At 37.2% G+C, this 17,884-nt stretch overlaps 2 protein-coding genes across 3 annotated transcripts; one reads left to right on the top strand and one right to left on the bottom strand.

Moving 5' to 3' along the window:
- Positions 1 to 120: 120 nt before the first annotated feature.
- hnrnph3 (heterogeneous nuclear ribonucleoprotein H3 (2H9)) lies at positions 121 to 8,523 on the bottom strand. Of its 2 annotated transcripts, XM_079186098.1 has the most exons (11): positions 8,393 to 8,523; positions 7,313 to 7,405; positions 6,668 to 6,823; positions 6,197 to 6,340; positions 4,737 to 4,875; positions 3,709 to 3,908; positions 2,937 to 3,032; positions 2,610 to 2,725; positions 1,736 to 1,871; positions 1,342 to 1,398; positions 121 to 1,222 (listed from the first exon to the last, which is right to left on the bottom strand). In XM_079186098.1, exons 2-11 carry the CDS (start codon positions 7,398 to 7,400, stop codon positions 1,149 to 1,151), a joined length of 1,206 nt encoding a protein of 401 aa, XP_079042224.1. In that variant the 5' UTR covers positions 7,401 to 7,405; positions 8,393 to 8,523; the 3' UTR covers positions 121 to 1,148. The 2 variants fall into 2 exon arrangements, with proteins under 2 accessions (XP_079042224.1, XP_079042223.1); XM_079186097.1 differs by lacking the exon at positions 8,393 to 8,523 and having other exon boundaries at positions 7,313 to 8,371.
- Positions 8,524 to 9,491: 968 nt separating this feature from the next.
- On the top strand, positions 9,492 to 14,046 carry LOC306707336 (phenazine biosynthesis-like domain-containing protein 1). Its single transcript, XM_079174729.1, has 10 exons — positions 9,492 to 9,746; positions 10,094 to 10,193; positions 11,176 to 11,274; positions 11,610 to 11,719; positions 12,220 to 12,249; positions 12,406 to 12,494; positions 12,637 to 12,728; positions 13,026 to 13,109; positions 13,344 to 13,406; positions 13,590 to 14,046. Exons 1-10 carry the CDS (start codon positions 9,663 to 9,665, stop codon positions 13,700 to 13,702), a joined length of 864 nt encoding a protein of 287 aa, XP_079030855.1. The 5' UTR covers positions 9,492 to 9,662; the 3' UTR covers positions 13,703 to 14,046.
- Positions 14,047 to 17,884: the final 3,838 nt, after the last annotated feature.

Genomic DNA, 17,884 nt, shown 5'->3' with positions numbered 1-17,884 from the left:
CATTTACAGTACATTTAGATATAAACTACTATTTTTTTAAATGATTGCTTTTATTTTAACGTATTCACAACCATGATACAAATACCTCTTCAAAAGTGATTTCAGAGTCGGAGACCGGAAGAGAATTAAATATAAAATTTATTTTGCAAAATGTACAACAGCTGCATAAGCTACAAGCTCAAATATAGACTTTATTTTACTTCTACTCTTTAAGAGTGGAATATAATAATAAACTTAGTTTTAAATTCTGTAATGAACTGTGAAAACATTCATAAAAAAACTCACTGGCTCACATTTATCAAACTTTTCAAACCAAGAAAGCTGATCTGAAATGCAGGAAGGACAAATGTTCTGCTAAAAATAAGTTTGAATCTGAATAAACCAAGATGTAATTTATTTTTAAATCAGAATTTCGAACCTAGAGACACTTGTAATGTTTTCCTTCCTAAAGAGCATCACTCACCTCAACACGTCATCCAAGTCAAAGCAGAATCATTAACTGATTAGATTAAAAGTGACCGTGCTCGGTCTTGACAGTGACACAAAATTATTAATTTCTCCTTCATCAAATCCCACAGCAGTCAGTCTGTGTCCCATGAAGTTCTGTCTCATCTGCACTGAGAACATATTCTGCCAACAGCGACATGTGAAACAAATGTAAGTGTTCCCTCATACAGTTACCTCCATTTAAATGCCATTCAAAAAATGATCTGATTCCTCTTAATAAAATCACTGGAGAAAAAGTACTTTTATGTGTGAATCATGAAAAACTATATTACAATATATATTGTATTAATATATATAGTTTTAAAATATAGGATAAAAAAGAAATCTCCTCTATGACCCGTTAAATGTTCAGCACCTACATCTTAATATTTTAGCTTATTTTGTTCTTCGTATGCTTTAAGGAATGGTGTAATAATAGTGCTCGTTAAGGTCATATCTGGTCTGTTCTCTATTCTGAATTAAAGTTTCAGTACAATAATATAATAATATAATAATAACCCCACAATAAAAAGAACCACAGTTACAAAACACGTGACTGACTTCAGATCAGCTCCTTTGCTCAGAAAAAGCAATCGAGTAAATGTGGCCTGAACAGACGCGAGACAAACGTCGAGATGAATCGTAAAAGTGCGATGACATCATTAGTAAGAGCATCGCAGCCCGCCGCTCCGCGAGCCTCCAGAGTTACCGTAGTAACCACCACCGCCGCCACGACCTGTGATGGTTTTAAAAAGATAGGTCAGCGTAAAGAGGAGGAAGTCATTTCTCAGAAAAAGATCTAACACCAAACTTGTATTTATACTTTATTTAACATAATTGTGAACGGGAACTCACTCATTTCCGCTGCTCCGCTGGCTGTTGAGTTAAGAAACAGCTCAATGTACCGATGCTCTGTGGAGAAAACATCAATCCATCACTCACATCGAAGAACTTGTCTTTCTTCTGCTGTTGAACTTAAATTCACCTGCTTTATTTCCTAGTTTAATTACAATCTGATCAAATAGTGTCATAAAAAAATACCAGGATCATATTTAATCTTAATGGGCTTTAAAAATGAAATGAAAACAATTAAACTCAGAGTCAACCATATTAAACTCTGGCAGCTTATCTGTTGATCTTATTAATTTGTCTGTAGATACAACTGATCCACTCTGCTCGTGTGACAAAGTGGTGTCACAAGAACCAACATAAGAACCAACCAGTTGAAGAGTAAGAAGAGAGGACATACGCATGTGGTTCTTGTCTTTGGACATGGCTGCTACAGCGTCTTCATGGGAGCGAAACTCCACGTCTGCTTCTCCAGTCGACTTTCCGTTAGGAGCCACATCAATGTGGACCCTCAGTGGATTCAAAGGAGAGAAGAACTACAAGAACAAAGAAACACATTCACTACCAATATGATTATCATTATTAGTCACATTTATATTTCAGCTTTTATTTTCTATATTATATCCACTGCTACTGCTTTTACTACTCTCATTATATGCATCACTTCTGGATGGATTGACTACGTTGTACTTTTATAATGTTTTTCATGTACACGACATCTATTGTACTTCTGTCCATCCTGGGAGAGGGATCCGCCCTCTGTTGCTCTCACTGAGGTTTTGTTCCTTTTTAGTCCCATTAAAAGATATTTATTTCAGTCCCAGGACAGATGATGACGTATGCTGTACAGATCTTAAAGCCCTCTGAGGCAAATTTGTGATATTGAGCTATTCAAATCAATTGAATTGAATATATTTATATGTTTGTAAAGGTAGCGTATTGGGCTCCCTGAACAACAGCATTATACGGTATGAACACAACATCTATAGAGAAACCAGTAGAAACGTAGATATAAGAATACATATATATAAGTGTATATATAACTTCTCAAGACAAAATAGACAAAAAAAAATACAAAACTTTTTATAACTAACATCACTGCCTACAACAATATTTACATTTGTAAGTTCAATTTACAGCTTTTTAGTACCTTCTATGATCTTGTTTTGGAGGAAACTGAATTCATTGTTTTTACAAAATTTCAAAACCTTCTGATGCTTATTTCAAGAGAAATAACTAAAGTAACTGGTCTTAGTGAGTGCACGTGATCATACTTTGGCGATGTCTCCCTCTGTGGCACGGAAAGGTAAACCCCTCATGTGGACAAAATGGCCGCTGTGGAAGCCGGAGCAAACATCACTTTGACCACTGTAGCTGTGGCCTCCCATCGCTGAGCCAAAACACACAAATACATCCATAGATTACCAATGAAACCTTTAGTAATGTAGGAGAGAGAAGCAAGTTGATACACGACAACATTAATGAAATAAAACAACGGAAGAAGAAAAAAACACTGAATACCTTTAATGTAAATATGTATGTTTCTTATTAAGTGTGTAAATTGTCATTGAAGTCTGAGAGACTACGAGCTAAGACTTTACCTCTTCCTCCCCTCTCTCCTCTCACTCGCTCATCAAACATGCCGTTGCCAAAACAGTAGTTGTTGAAACCATTGTAGCTGTCGAAGTCACTGTAACCTGGACACAGACAACCATGATACAATTGAAGCAGGTCTGTAACAGATGATAGAACTCAATAACAAGCCAACTGGATAATGAACTAGTTTTCTGCTGGTTTAGAAAAAGGAAATAATGACATTTGGTGGACATTTGGCCAATAGCCAGCGCTGTAGCAGCATCATCTAAATAGAAATCTTCCTCTGCATGTGTGAAACTTCACATATCTCAAGAACAGCCCATCCGATCTACTTCACACTCGGCGGGTGTATTGCTGGGGACTCAAGGACGTGCAGCCTCGCAGTGGGTGCAATTTGGACTTGTGACCCATTCAATATTAGTAAACTTAGAATTAACAATACTGTGCTCAGTTAGCAGCGGGGGCAAGGCTTCAGCGCTCTGTGGACTGACTCAAGCATGCCGACTGCAGGGGGCCTTTACAGGCTGTGGATCAGGGGTCTGCAGATCCCTTTCACTGCTGGATAAACCAATGTTTCATCTGAACTCTTCTTCACTTCCCTGGAGTCAACGAGCAATTCTCGACACTCACAAATATTGCTTTACTGCTCAGAGTCCTATATTGAACCAAACACACAGGCTTCTGCATGATTGAATTGTTTTGTTCTACTAGCACGGACCGATACACCTTTTCTAAACACAAATATACCTGTATGCATACATACAGAACCCTGCTTACCTCCTCCATAGCCCCCTCCACTCCTCATGGTGTCCATTAGAGCCCCGCCGCGGCCAGGCCCGGGCCCAAAAAACCCTCCCCTGGGTCCCCGCATCATGGGTCTATCGTAGGGCCCCGGTCTCTGGCCTCCCATCCCCCGCCGGGGCAGCTCGTAGTAGGCTCTGATCTCGTTGCGACTGCTCTTAAAAATCTCTATATACCTGCAACATGAAATGCCCATGAGGTGGAGGGGGGCAGAGGAGAGGGTTAAGGAGCAGAAATGGCTTAGCTCAGGTCACATACATAGATGATTTACCGAGAGAAGATAAACATACTAAAGACAAATCTTCTAAATAGTAGTTTAAGTAGTTTTAACCTGGAGCTGAGGGTCTGGATGACTGAACAACCTCAACAAAATATCATCATTAGCTGGGCTTATGGCTGTAGCAAAGGATTTCTACACCAACCTCACCTCTTGTTACTTACAATAAAGGAAATCCTTACAGGGCTTTTAGGTGTTGCATTGATCATTTTAATGATTAAAAACTGCAGAAAGAAGTGTGATGCTTTAATGGTAGAGGCTACCTTGATTGACCACTACACTTAACCACCTTTTCCACAGTAAATTATCTGTAAAATAAATGTATAAAAGGATACAAATTAAGTGCCAATAAAATGATCTAATATACCCAAATGTTGCTCCCAGGTCTCAGACAACCAACAGCAAAATTATCTATGGCGTAAAATACTCACACCTCCTTTAATTTACAGATTAGATACATCATCCCATTATTCAACATGTCAACATACATAAATCCATTGAACCCTTCCCCGTATCATTTTAATGAATATCACATGACCCACCCAATTAATTTACCCACTTTATCATTGTTTTACCATAATTATTATAGCACACCAACCCATGCTTATCATTCGACCATAACAGAAGCCATCCCAGTAACACCATAAATACTATAATATGACCACCCATTAAATACTGCAGTAGAAGCCCAACCCAGTCCAGCCCGTCCCTTTCCCATCTGTCCCACCTGTGCCCTATTCTTTCCTTGTGTTTCCCCAGAGCCTGTTCTGCTATCTCCTTTGAGGCAAACTGCACGAAGGCTTCCCCTGTGCTCCTCCCCTGGTAGTCCACTGGCAGAGTAATCCCATTTGGCACGATTCTCAACCCTTCAACCCAAGCACACATAAATACATAGGTCGGTAGGTAGACTGATAGATGTATGGAATAGAAAGAACAACACCCACTGCATCACTTGAGCTATCAGGATTAACATACAGCAACTAGAAAATGAAGTGGATGCAGACTAAACATATTGTCGTACACACAACTGAATTTAGGTCAGGCAAAATCATTACTTATTAGTGTTGAATGACACTGGCCTATAATAATTCTTCAGTGGTGATTATCTTAGAGGACTTTCTCCCCTCAGCCAAACCAGCCCAGCCCAAACTATCTTTAACCCCTTTAGCGGGCATGATATCACGGTCATATAGAATATGCATGCTAAATAAAGTCTAAATCTAACACTAACATGGTAAGAGGCAAACTAACAATTCATAATGAGGACAAATTTGTAAACATAGCTGGCTGAGTGTCCATATAGCACTTTTTTCGGGCATTAAAGCGCTGGCAGGGCCTTAAACTAGAAGCACTCAGAGCAGCCACACAAAAAAGTCAGATTGCTCTGAAAAAAAGATGCTGAGTGCAGCTCTTTCCTCATTGGGAACAATTGAAAAAAATTGCCGTTGCAAAACACTATATTGACACTAAGCCTATGACTATACTACAAGAACAAACATACATTGACTGACTATGAATCAATTTAAAACCAATGTGAGAGAAATCCAAATTTTGTAAAAATAGTGTATTGGCAAATCTGTCAATGCTAATTTTGGTGTATGCTTAAGTTGTGGTGTGTTGTTGTGGGGTTGATCAGCAAAGAGCAAACCACTGTTCAAAGTGCAGCTCCAGTAGGAATTGTTCATAATACAAACAAAATCACATTTCGTAATATAAAGAAAGAGCCTGTGAATGTAAACATGGTCGTTGTTCCACTTTTGTGCAAACATGACAGAATTACGTTAAAAGACGCTATAGTCAGATAGACATTGTACATATTGTGGCTTTAAGTTCTACTTGGGCCTTTGGATGTGGCACATTTCTTTGACTTGGCCTTGTTTAATGAAGCCTTCTGAAACATTTTATGTGACACAGCGACATACATAAACATTGACCAAGAGATAAGTGAAATGTATGCAAAGCCTACATGCATTTGACAATTCTTTTAGTGGTTTTGTCTTATTTGATTTCCCTGCACTGAAGGCTAAAATGCTCTTTTGCACATTTTAAAGCTAGCTGTAATTTTGTCAGTACCCACAGTCAAAAAACGACAGCATGTCTGTGAAAAAAATATTCCTCCGATTAATATAAATGGTGTAATATGAATATAATTCAATAATAATTACAAAAGTTTAAATGTTTGTGTACCTGAGAAGAACTGAACAATCTCCTCCTTGCTGCAGCCAAACGGAAGGCCTCGCAGTCGCAGCATGCAGCCGCTGCAGCTGTCATAGTCAGCAGGGCCGCTACGTTTTAGCACCCAGTCCATTTCACTACGATTTGACTTGAACACTAAGTCAGAGACAAATGGACACACACAAATCAAGATCTGAGAGGACAATTACACTTAACAACTTTTAGTTTAAAGCTTATCAAAGGTCTATTTGTATGGGGAATTCAATAAGGTTCAAAGCTGAGCCAAGAAGCAAACTTCAAAAAGCACGGAAAACACACAGGCAACAACATCTCCACAGTAAACTGATGAGATGTCAGCAACAGAGTATGTTGCACTGTTTCCATCAATAACCTCTCACAATGCAGCAATTGTTCAAAGAGTAAGACGACAAAGGTAAACACTCACTGGTCCATCAGTCTGTTGATATCGGCGATATTGCTTACCCTCTATGTATCGGTGTCCCATGTATTTACGGTCCTTGGCGAGGGCATTCTTGAAATCCTCTGAGATTTTCAGCTCAATAAATGCCTCTCCACTGGGACGGCCTTCTTTAGAGTAGGTAAAGCACACTCCGTTTACTTTGCCAACGATGTCACAGTCTGTAAAAAAGGTAGTAAGATTGATTGAGATATACTTAAAAGGATTCCTAAACTAATACATTGACCACAAGACAAGTTGTTGGAGAGAGAGAGAAGACTCTTGGACGCAGTCACAAGTCAAATGTCACTTATTATGCGGCCAACAAAAAAGATGCGTTAAATGCCAGATTTCTATTGCATAACTCTGCTACAATGCAACTTATCTAGATTTTGAAATAACAGTTTAACTTTCACGTCCAAAATCAAAAAATATTCAGGTGCAATTGCGATGCTTTATGTTGTGTTTACATTTCTAAACACAATGTACAGGTGAAAGCAGTTTACTGTCAATTCATTCACTATGACGGATGACCACCAGGGGAAATAAAATGATCACAATTTCAACACTGAGCATATAGCTAAGTTTATTGTTTTAGATGTAAATTCAGTCTTGCACTTACTAACACTGTTCATGCCTCAAGCTGTGAAGATATGCGTGTGTATTCTCACCAGAGAAGAAACTGGCAACCTCCTCCTGCGTGCAGGACCACGGTAGTCCTCTGATCCGGACCACATATCCCTCTTCATTCAGAGACATTCTCACTGGCACAGACAGCAGAATACAGCAGCAACACATTTAATGGTGTGTCAATAATACAGACACTTGTCCCAAGCCTATCACACAGTCATCTTTAAATAAGGCTGTGCTTCCCCATATCCTGTCCTCACTGTCCCTAGTCACTTTTTTACAATGTCCAAAAAATGTAAGCCTTTACCTGTGCAGATATCTTTAATAAATACTAACAAACTGCTCTAAACATCTTCTTATTGTCTTGCATTAACTAACTCACAAAAGCCATGTATTACTTCTATTTGCACAGCACATCATAACCAGAGCAGGAGCCTTCAACTATGAAATATGCATATCATTCATATATATCCTTAATGTAATACATTACATAACAACCTTTCTGCAGGAAGCTGGTGTCATAAACAGCACTGAATTATTCGTAACATCAATAAAAAACAGCGAGATATGCAATAGCAAATCCCCGGTAGGAAATGTCTAATCATTTAGAGCTATAGTGCACGTTACGTTACTGGAACTGTCACGACAGTTAACCTCAACGTTAAAAACATTCAGCTGACGTGTGTTACTTCCTCCTTCAAACCGTTTCTCAAATAGTTGGTTAACCAAGAGCCTTGCTAGCTAACGTTACCACAGTTCAACTTCAACTCACTGAGACCTTTCCAAACATATTCTAGCAAGACATTATCTATTATTTGGTAAAATTACTTCTTTGAGAGTCGCCACAGCGGAACATTTGTCAGCTTGGATTCTGCGTCCTCTAATTGTTCTGTTACCGTGTCTCTACCGGGCTGACGTGCTAATGTTAGCTAGGTAACGTTAGCAGTTAGCAGGCTAACAGCTAAGGCTAACAGTAGGGACACTGTCAGCGGTCAAACGTCCGGGCAGACTAGTTAAATTCCCGACGGTCGTACGCAGTCATTGGACAGCAACATGTATCATGAGACAGAAGTATGTCATAGGTCCGCGATAACTGTGTGAACACGTTTAAATTATCTCACAGTCGCTTCTCGTCCCTGGTCTCCTGCTCCTACCCACTGCGGTCAAGTTAGCAGACACTCCGATCTCCGTGGTCAACTCAGCAGACACTTAAATTTGAGTGCGCCTATATGCTGAAATTCACGGTAAACGCATTCAAACGGCACAGATCGGGAGCGAGCGAAGGACTTTGCAAAGTTAGCGGAAAGATTAACGTGAGACAGCATCCGGTTTTCAAAATAAAATGTCAAAAATCGGGAAAGATTACCGTCATACAACATCCGGTTTCCAAAATAAATGGTCAACTAAGCGTACAAATTGCATTTGTGGAAATAAGATTAAATGAATTAAATTAACATTAAGTATAAAACATGTTACTTGCATCTCGTGAGTTAAAGGGAAATGCAACTCAATTGTGTCTTTATTCTTTGATTTGAGGGTTGCTGGAAAGATAATGAAATTAATATCTGTATGTATTCAGGACATTTTTGACCACATCCAAACAAAAATCAAACATGTTAACTGTACCAATTAAGATATTTTATGAAGTACAAACTGTGAACTGAAATTGCACCTTCAAATAGCTAATTTCTGAAATGTTTAAAGTGCTTTGAAAATATTCTTGTCAATATTTCCATACAATAACTGATGTATATATGTTTAGGACATCGTTGACTCCACCCATACTGAAATTCAGACATTTTTACTGTACCAATTAAGAGACATTTCAAAGTAAAAGTCATACATTTCTACCAAGAAAATATAACAGAATGTTTTAAGTGTTATAAAAAGTATTTTCTCCAAGATTCCAGACAATGACTGTATTATATGTGTTCAGGGCATCTCTGACTTTACCCATACTGAAAATCAGACATTTTTACTCGACCAATTAAGAGATTCTGCAAATTAAAAATCCTACATTTGTACTGAGAAATATCTAATTACTAAATATTTTAACTGCGGTCAAGCCAGCCTCCACTTCGAAAAACAGTCAAGCCAGCCCGCAAGTTTTTTTTGCGGTACGCATTTGTACAAGAAATTACGGTAGTAGCGAAATTACTTCAAAATAAGAGCAAAGTTCCGGTGAACGTGTCTAAACACCAGTCGTGCCGCTGAAAACAAAGGTTAATAATCTGACAACCAGCCAGAGGGTGAAGCTGAGGGCTGAGGGGCGCCTGCTGAAAGCAAACACACGAGGTGTAAAGTCCGTCGACAGCAGCGGGTCGACTGTGTCAAACTTTCACCGTGACTCTTTTCATTTAAAGCTATTTTAGTATTTTTTGTCGAATCATAATGGAGATTCCAGTGTATACGCTTGATGCCTTTACTAATTTACCGTTCAAGGGAAACCCCGCTGCAGTTTGTCCACTTATGCATGTGAGTAAGAATTTAGGTTTATGTGACAACAGTAATGTCATAATGTAGACTACCATAGGACGGGCTGTTATGGCTTAAAATATATCAAGACATTTCAACTTGTGTATTCAGTTGTTTGTTCAAGGATCACGACTGCTTCACTTATTGAATAATATGGCATTTTCAGTCAGTAAGATTCACCAGTTTTTGTTGCTCATATGCCACATTATTACACAATTTGTTGTAAAATAGTCATAGTTTAAGCATTTTGTATATATCATAGGCCATGTGCATGTACCTTAGTGTATAATGATTGCATGTCAAAACACAACATATATGTTTGTGTATTATGTATGTGTTTCTAACAGGAACTGAGAGATGATTTGTATCAGACGATAGCAGCAGAGATGAACCTGTCAGAAACAGCTTTCATCACCAGGATTGACCCCTCTGACAATTTTACCACAGGTCAGATAATATTGGGTTTCATATATTTTTATTATTGATTGATTGATTGTTTAGATTTGTTAAATGGGTTCAACAGAAAAGCACCAGTCTGGGCGGGTTAGTATTTGATTTAATGATTAAACCCAATGTTTTTACAAGCCTTTACCAATGCACAACCTATGTGTTGTTATTGAAGATGTTCTGATGGGGAGAGAAAATGGGGAGCAAGCAATAAAGAAGTAAATACCTGCTAGTGGCCAATACAATAGAGCCTCAATGGTCATTACACTGTCCATTGTGCACAGTTAATCTGCAAAGGTAATGTACCCGCTCCAACTGGCTTGACATAAACTGTAGACAATATACTAAATGGGCACAATGTCGCATAGTGTGTAGCTGTGAGTACAGCAAATAAAGAACAACACAAACATTTTACCTTCAGAGGAAAGTCCAGGTTTTATTGGCAAGTCCGGACAATCCTCACTTAATTTTCGGAAAATCCAGGCGGGTTGATTAACTGATTAAAGTGATAACACAGATTTAACTAGTTGCATAATACACATATTAATCATTGCAGGTAATCAAGTGGCTATAAGGAACAAAGGTACAACGACAAGTCACCCACTAGCTTAAGATATTACGATATTCTGGTTGCAGATAAAAAGACACAGTTGTGAACCTCTGTGCAGTTTATTGAGGTCATTTTGCCTCTGTGTTCAGAAAAAAGCACCTGTCCTCAACAGTCTGACAGGTACAATGTTAAACACCCAGCAAAGACTTGCATTGTTGGTAACTGGAAGTACAATGTAATAAGCTCACAGTTAGTAAACAGCATGCAGTCACTCAGTGTCTCACAAAAGATACAACTGCACAGAGAGGAATGTCAGTGCCATCCACACACAGGCTTACATAGCCTTAAGTAAATCTAAATTAAAACAACACATCTGCATTAAGGTGAAAATGTGCTAAATGTGAAGCAAACCATTAACCATGTGATTAACAGGATCAAGGTTCCGACTTCGATGGTTCACACCAACCACTGAAGTGAATCTGTGTGGTCATGCCACTCTGGCCTCTGCAGCGGTGTTGTTCAAGCATAAGAGTAAGTTACAAAACAAAAACACACACACAAACATTAATAGAATATCAAGTTATAATCAGTTATAATCCAGTTAATGCACTGGCTTGATTTGGAACTCAAGACACACACAGAAATCCACTAAGTTGAGCTAGGAGGTCATTTGAAATACTTTGTAATGATTTACCTGACAATAAAAAAGCTGTTCATATTGTAACGCTTTTCAATGTAATACACAGTACAGCCAGATACAAGATATGATAAAGTATTGTTAGCCAACACATCCACATTAGCCAGTTACATGTACTCCTCTGTAAGCATGTGAGCATTATGTTCTGTGTATTTATTATGTCTGTTAGAGAATGTGAATCCGAAACTGGTGTTTGAGACCAGGAGTGGAGATCTGGCTGTCACCCACCAGGGGGAAGACTACGTCATGGATTTTCCTCTCAACCCACCCACCCAGGAGGTACAGTATATGATCAGACAAACACATCAGGATAATACAATCATAGGTCCAACAATTATTTGTCTCAAAATGAGTATTTATATCAATAAGAGAAGGATACATTGTGTGGATCTGCAAGGCTATAAGGAATGAAAACATTACCAACACTATGCAACTGAATTTGGAAACAAATGATATATATAATTAACATCAAATAAAACACAACCTTAAACACAGTCAGTCCTTTCCATTTCAACATCTATACTATTCATTCTTCATTGCTCACAACACTCTCACGCCAATCAGCATCACATTAAGAAAACTGCTTTTGTAAAACCCACAAACTGCAACCATGCCACAATAATGTAACATACAGCTGCACCTTGGATGAGCAGAACTCAAACATCCTGCATTAGCACTGCAAGGTTTTCCAAAGAGTTTTTCAGTAACTTTTAATATTTCAAAAGACAACAAAAAGCTATTATTCTAACAGATTTTTTCTCTAAAATCTGTTTTCTCAGGATGCCAACGAGTTCAGAGATCTCATCAAGGTCAGTAAGACGCCTTCTTTTTCTGTGAGAGCATGTTTTACAGTAGACTCCTGCTTCCACCTCTATACTGTAGAATATGTGCCAGTGTGGTTACATTTCTGCGTTTATTGTGTGTGCATGCTTAACTGTGTCTCTGCTCTTGCATGTGGGATAAAGGTTGCAGTTGGAAACCACCCAATCCAGGATGTTTATCTTAGCGCCAACACTAAAAAACTGATGGTTCGACTGGCTGACAGCTGTGACAGGTTACAATCAACACACACAAAAATAAATATAGTATAATAGTTCATCTTCACACATGGGCAGTGCTTCCTAAGTCCCTCACTTGTGTCTTGCCAGGTTTGTTTGTGACTCTGCTTTTGTGCTGAATGTGTGTGTTTTCTGCAGGTCGGTGCTAACCAGTCTGAAAGTTGACCCTGTTGCTCTCCAGAGCAGTGAAACAAGTGGAAGAGTCAAAGGACTAATCCTCACCATGAAAGGTAATCAGAGCTAAAAACTAGTTTGACCAGGCGGAGATTGTAGGACAGCTTTATGACTTGTTGATATACAGTAATTGTATAGTGGCACCACAGTTAAGACACGCATAAGTAACAGTTGTTTGTTGCCTTAACTGACATGATAAACCCTTTATTAGTTCGCCTCTATGTTGCATCTCAATGTCCACTGAAGGTTTCATGCTCATTAGCCAACATAATGACATGTTAACAGAACACTGTCGAGACTGTGAAAACTACAAGTCATCGTTAATGAAATTGTCATTCTTTATCTGCCAATAGGATCCCCGGACAACCAGCCAGGATACGACTTCTATTCCAGATACTTTGCTCCATGGAATGGCATCCCTGAGGATCCTGTCACTGGTAGATACTACTACTACTACTACTACTACCCCAGTGGCCACACATTCACAGTCGTTGTTGGGTTACAGAGTGTGGGATACTATGTTGCAAATTGTTTACATGGTAAAGTACTTTCTGATAACTAAGTATTCCTTACATTTGCATACAAGCAACAGGTACTGGTAAAAATACTAAAAAATGTAGTGTCACATGTAAAGCACTCGTGCAATAAAGATGTCTTTTGTGTCCCTGCAGGTGCTGCCCACACTGTGCTGGGTAGCTACTGGTCTAAGAAGCTGGGAAAGAATAAAATGCTGGGTAATCAATCAAACTAATTCCTAATTAACAATTGATCTGATCAGCAACTTGTCTAATTCTAAACCAATGCAATTAAACTAAGCCAGAGGCAAAGTCTTTTTGTGTGATTAACTTGATCTCAGGCATAGTTTATCCCTATAAACAGATACTGACGCTCGTTTTATCCCCTCTGTGTTTGTGTAGCTTACCAGTGCTCCAGTCGAGGCGGGGAACTGGAACTAGAAGTGAGAGATGACGGAAGAATCAACATATCCGGACAGTCCGTCACTGTGCTGCAGGGAACAATCACACTATAGCCACATGCAAGCTAGGAGGGTTGGGGCTGATGGAACAGTCATTATGTACCCACAAACAGGCGTTGTACCATATGATTTAAAAACGTTTTAATAAAAATTAGTCAATTAAAACAAAGCGTTATTGTCCAGACTGGTCAATCCAATACTGAAACATCACTAAGCATGGCAACACACAACAGGATGTAAAAATACATCTCACACTTTGATAGTATTTGTATTTATTCTCATAACACAAAAGCAAAAATCTCAGTATTAACAAAATACAGACACAAACACATAAACACACAAAAGACAAATCTTCTAAATAGTAGTTTAAGTAGTTTTAACCTGGAGCTGAGGGTCTGGATGACTGAACAACCTCAACAAAATATCATCATTAGCTGGGCTTATGGCTGTAGCAAAGGATTTCTACACCAACCTCACCTCTTATTACTCACAGTAAAATAAATCCTTACAGGGCTTTTAGGTGTTGCATTGATCATTTTAATGATTAAAAACTGCAGAAAGAAGTTTGATGCTTTAATGGTAGAGGCTACCTTGATTGACCACTACACTTAACCCCTTTTCCACAGTAAATTATCTGTAAAATAAATGTATAAAAGGATATAAAGGAAGTGACAATAAAATGATCTAATATACCCAAATGTTTCTCCCAGGTCTCAGACAACCAACAGCAAAATTATCTATGGCATAAAATACTCACACCTCCTTTAATTTACTGATTAGATACATCATCCCATTATTCAACATGTCAACATACATAAATCCATTAATAGACTCATGCAACCAATACAAAAAAATGCGTTAAATGTCAGATTTCTATTGCATAACTCAGCTGAATGGTGCTACAGTGCAACTTATTTAGATTTTGAAATAACAGTTTAACTTTCACGTCCAAAATCAATAAAAAATATTCAGGTTCAATTGCGATGCTTTATGTTGTGTTTACATTTCTAAACACAATGTACAGGTGAAAGCAGTTTACTGTCAATTCAGAATATTCACTTGCATTAATACCATCATTCACTATGACGGATGACCACCAGGGGAAATAAAATGATCACAATTTCAACACTGAGCATATAGCTGAGTTTATTGTTTTAGATGTAACTTCAGTCTTGCACTTACTAACACTGTTCATGCCTCAAGCTGTGAAGATATGCGTGTGTATTCTCACCAGAGAAGAAACTGGCAACCTCCTCCTGCGTGCAGGACCACGGTAGTCCTCTGATCCGGACCACATATCCCTCTTCATTCAGAGACATTCTCACTGGCACAGACAGCAGAATACAGCAGCAACACATTTAATGGTGTGTCAATAATACAGACACTTGTCCCAAGCCTATCACACAGTCATCTTTAATAAGGCTGTGCTTCCCCATATCCTGTCCTCACTGTCCCTAGTCACTTCTTTACAATGTCCAAAAAATCAAAAAATTCTAAGCTTTACCTGTGCAGATATCTTTAATAAATACTAACAAACTGCTCTAAACATCTTCTTATTGTCTTGCATTAACTAACTCATAAAAGCCATGTATTACTTCTATTTGCATAAAAAAACGAATTATTTTTACTGAACTGTAATATATTGGAAATTATTTGAATACAGTATTTTTTGTATGTCCGTCCATTAGCAGTAGCAGTATTTTATTCAGCAAGGCCGAGATCCTCCTGGTGGCACTGGCCCCGCAGTATGACATAGTACAATGTCATAGTATAGTATGACATTAAAATGTTATCAAAAAAACTCTTAGAACAATATGTCATAAAAATCTAAAAGGGATATGTGACGACACCTCCACTCCACTAGGGGTCTCTGTGTTTTTTGCTTGCTTGCTCTCGGTTTTCTTTTGCAGGATTGGGATCATCAGCTACATGAGCCACACCTGGGTCGGTGTGGGTAAGGATATAAAGCTCACCACCTCCCCACAGAGGCTATCACTATCACTGCGCTCTCTGTTGTAGCTGCTGTTTTTATTTTGTTTGCTGCAGATATTTTGCTGCATCCATAAATGCTTACATAACTGATTATTGACTTCCAAGTTTGTTTCGGTATTTTATGTTGTAAAAAAACATGCTTATTTATTAATTGTAAACTCATCTGATCACATAGTATAGTATGTCATGAAAAAGCCATAGTATAGTATTCCATGAGAAATGTCATACAAAAGCCAAAGGAAAGAATGCCATTATCAAAATAATAAGAAATGTCAAAGTAGAGCTAATTTATGAAAAAGTAATTGTATGGAATGCCATAAGCAATGTAATTAAAAAGTGGTAGCATATTATGAAATGAAAAAAGGTCAATAAAAAGTCATAGTATAGAATTATTTTAAAATATCATATAAAAGTCATAGTTTACCATAGAAAACTGTCATAGTAACATAGTATATATACAGTGTGATGAAAAAAAGGTCATAATATAGTATGGCATAAGATTGTCGTCAAAGATATCTTAGCATAGTATGTAAAAAAGTGTTTGGTATGCCATGAGAAATGTCTGAAATAGTATGTGATACAAATCTTTGGGCAATATTTGATTTAAAAAAGTAATATTATAGCTTGGCATAAAATGTCACAAAAAAATCATAATATAGTATGTAATGAAATTGTCATAGTATAGTATGCTATAAGAAATGTCATAATAAACTATATCATAATATTTTTAAACATTTTCTAAAACGTTATATTATAAAAAATCACAGTATAGTTGCCATATAAATATTGTAAAATAAATAGTATAGTATGTGATATAAAATATCATATTATATTATGTCATAAGATAAAATGTCATAGAACATTTTATAAAAAGTCATAGTATAGTAAGCCATAAAAAGTGTTTTTAAAATATCATACTAAATGTCGAAAACCTTTAATAAAAGTCATAGTGTAGTATGGCATAAAAATGTCATTAAAGTATGCTATAAGAAGTCATTTTCATAAAGAAATCATGGTATATTATGTCATACCTTATATTATCTCACAAAAAAATATAGTATAGCATGTGATAAAAACTGTCTTAGTATAGTGTGCTATATAAATGTCTTACAAATGTCATAGTATGTATGCCATAACAAATGTAAAAAAATCTCATAGTTAAGTATGCAATAAAACATGTCATAGTATATTATTTCATGAAATAGCATATCATAAACATTATTTATTTTATAAAGTCAGAGTATACTATGCCATAAAATGTCATAAAAACATCCAAAAAAAGATGCCAGAAAAAACTAGCATAGCATGATATGCCATACTAATACCATAAAATGTCAGTTTAGTATGCAATAAGAAATGTTATAGTATGTCACAAAATAGTATGTCATAAAAATGTGATTTAAAAAGTAACTTGGTATGCCATGAATATTAAATAAATAAAGTAATGGAGTAGTATGTCATACATTCATCATAACAGTATCATAGTATGCAATGAAAATAACATTTAAAAATGTCATGGAGTAGCATGTCATAGCACAGTATGACATAGAAATGTCATAAAAAACATCAAGAGCGATCAAATAACCTTACCTGCTTAACCAGGTGGTGTGGTCTTTGCTCGCTGGCTCTCGGTTGTATTGAGGGAACGTTATAATATAGAATGTGATGAATAATTTGTCTAAATAATTCATAGTTTATACTGCAAAACAAAAAGTCATAATATCATATGTCACAATATAGTATGCCATAAAGCACGGTCACTTTGAATCGAATCAGTTGATGACATGTTAAGGTGAATGATGCGCTTTAAGAAGGTGGAGCAGTGGTCTAGGTAATACATTATAATTCCATGTTTCTTTATATTTGTTTACTCTGGTTTAAAATGATCTTCAGCAGAACATTTGACCGTCCTGTAGTATACTGATTCAAACTGGATTTCAGATCAGCTTTCTTGGTTCAAATGGTTGGATAAGTGTGAGTTGGTGAGTTTTTTATGAACGTATTCAAGGTTCATTACATCATTTAAAACTAACATCATATTCCACTCTCAAAGAAAGGAAGTAAAATAATATATATTTAAGCTGTAAAATAGCTTAGGCAGCTGTTCTACACTTTGCTTAGTAAATTCTATACTTAAAAAGGTGCAGTGTGTAGGATTCTACTACTGTACAAACATGCGGCCAGCTCCGTGACCCGAAGAAAACATATTTGTGCTAGAAAACATATTTATCAATATTATACTTA

The sequence above is a fragment of the Pholis gunnellus genome (genome assembly GCF_910591455.1).
Source record: "Pholis gunnellus genome assembly, chromosome: 1".
Classification (NCBI taxonomy): domain Eukaryota; kingdom Metazoa; phylum Chordata; class Actinopteri; order Perciformes; family Pholidae; genus Pholis; species Pholis gunnellus.
Note: the sequence above shows the minus strand (reverse complement) of the source record. Positions and strands in the feature narration are given on the sequence as shown.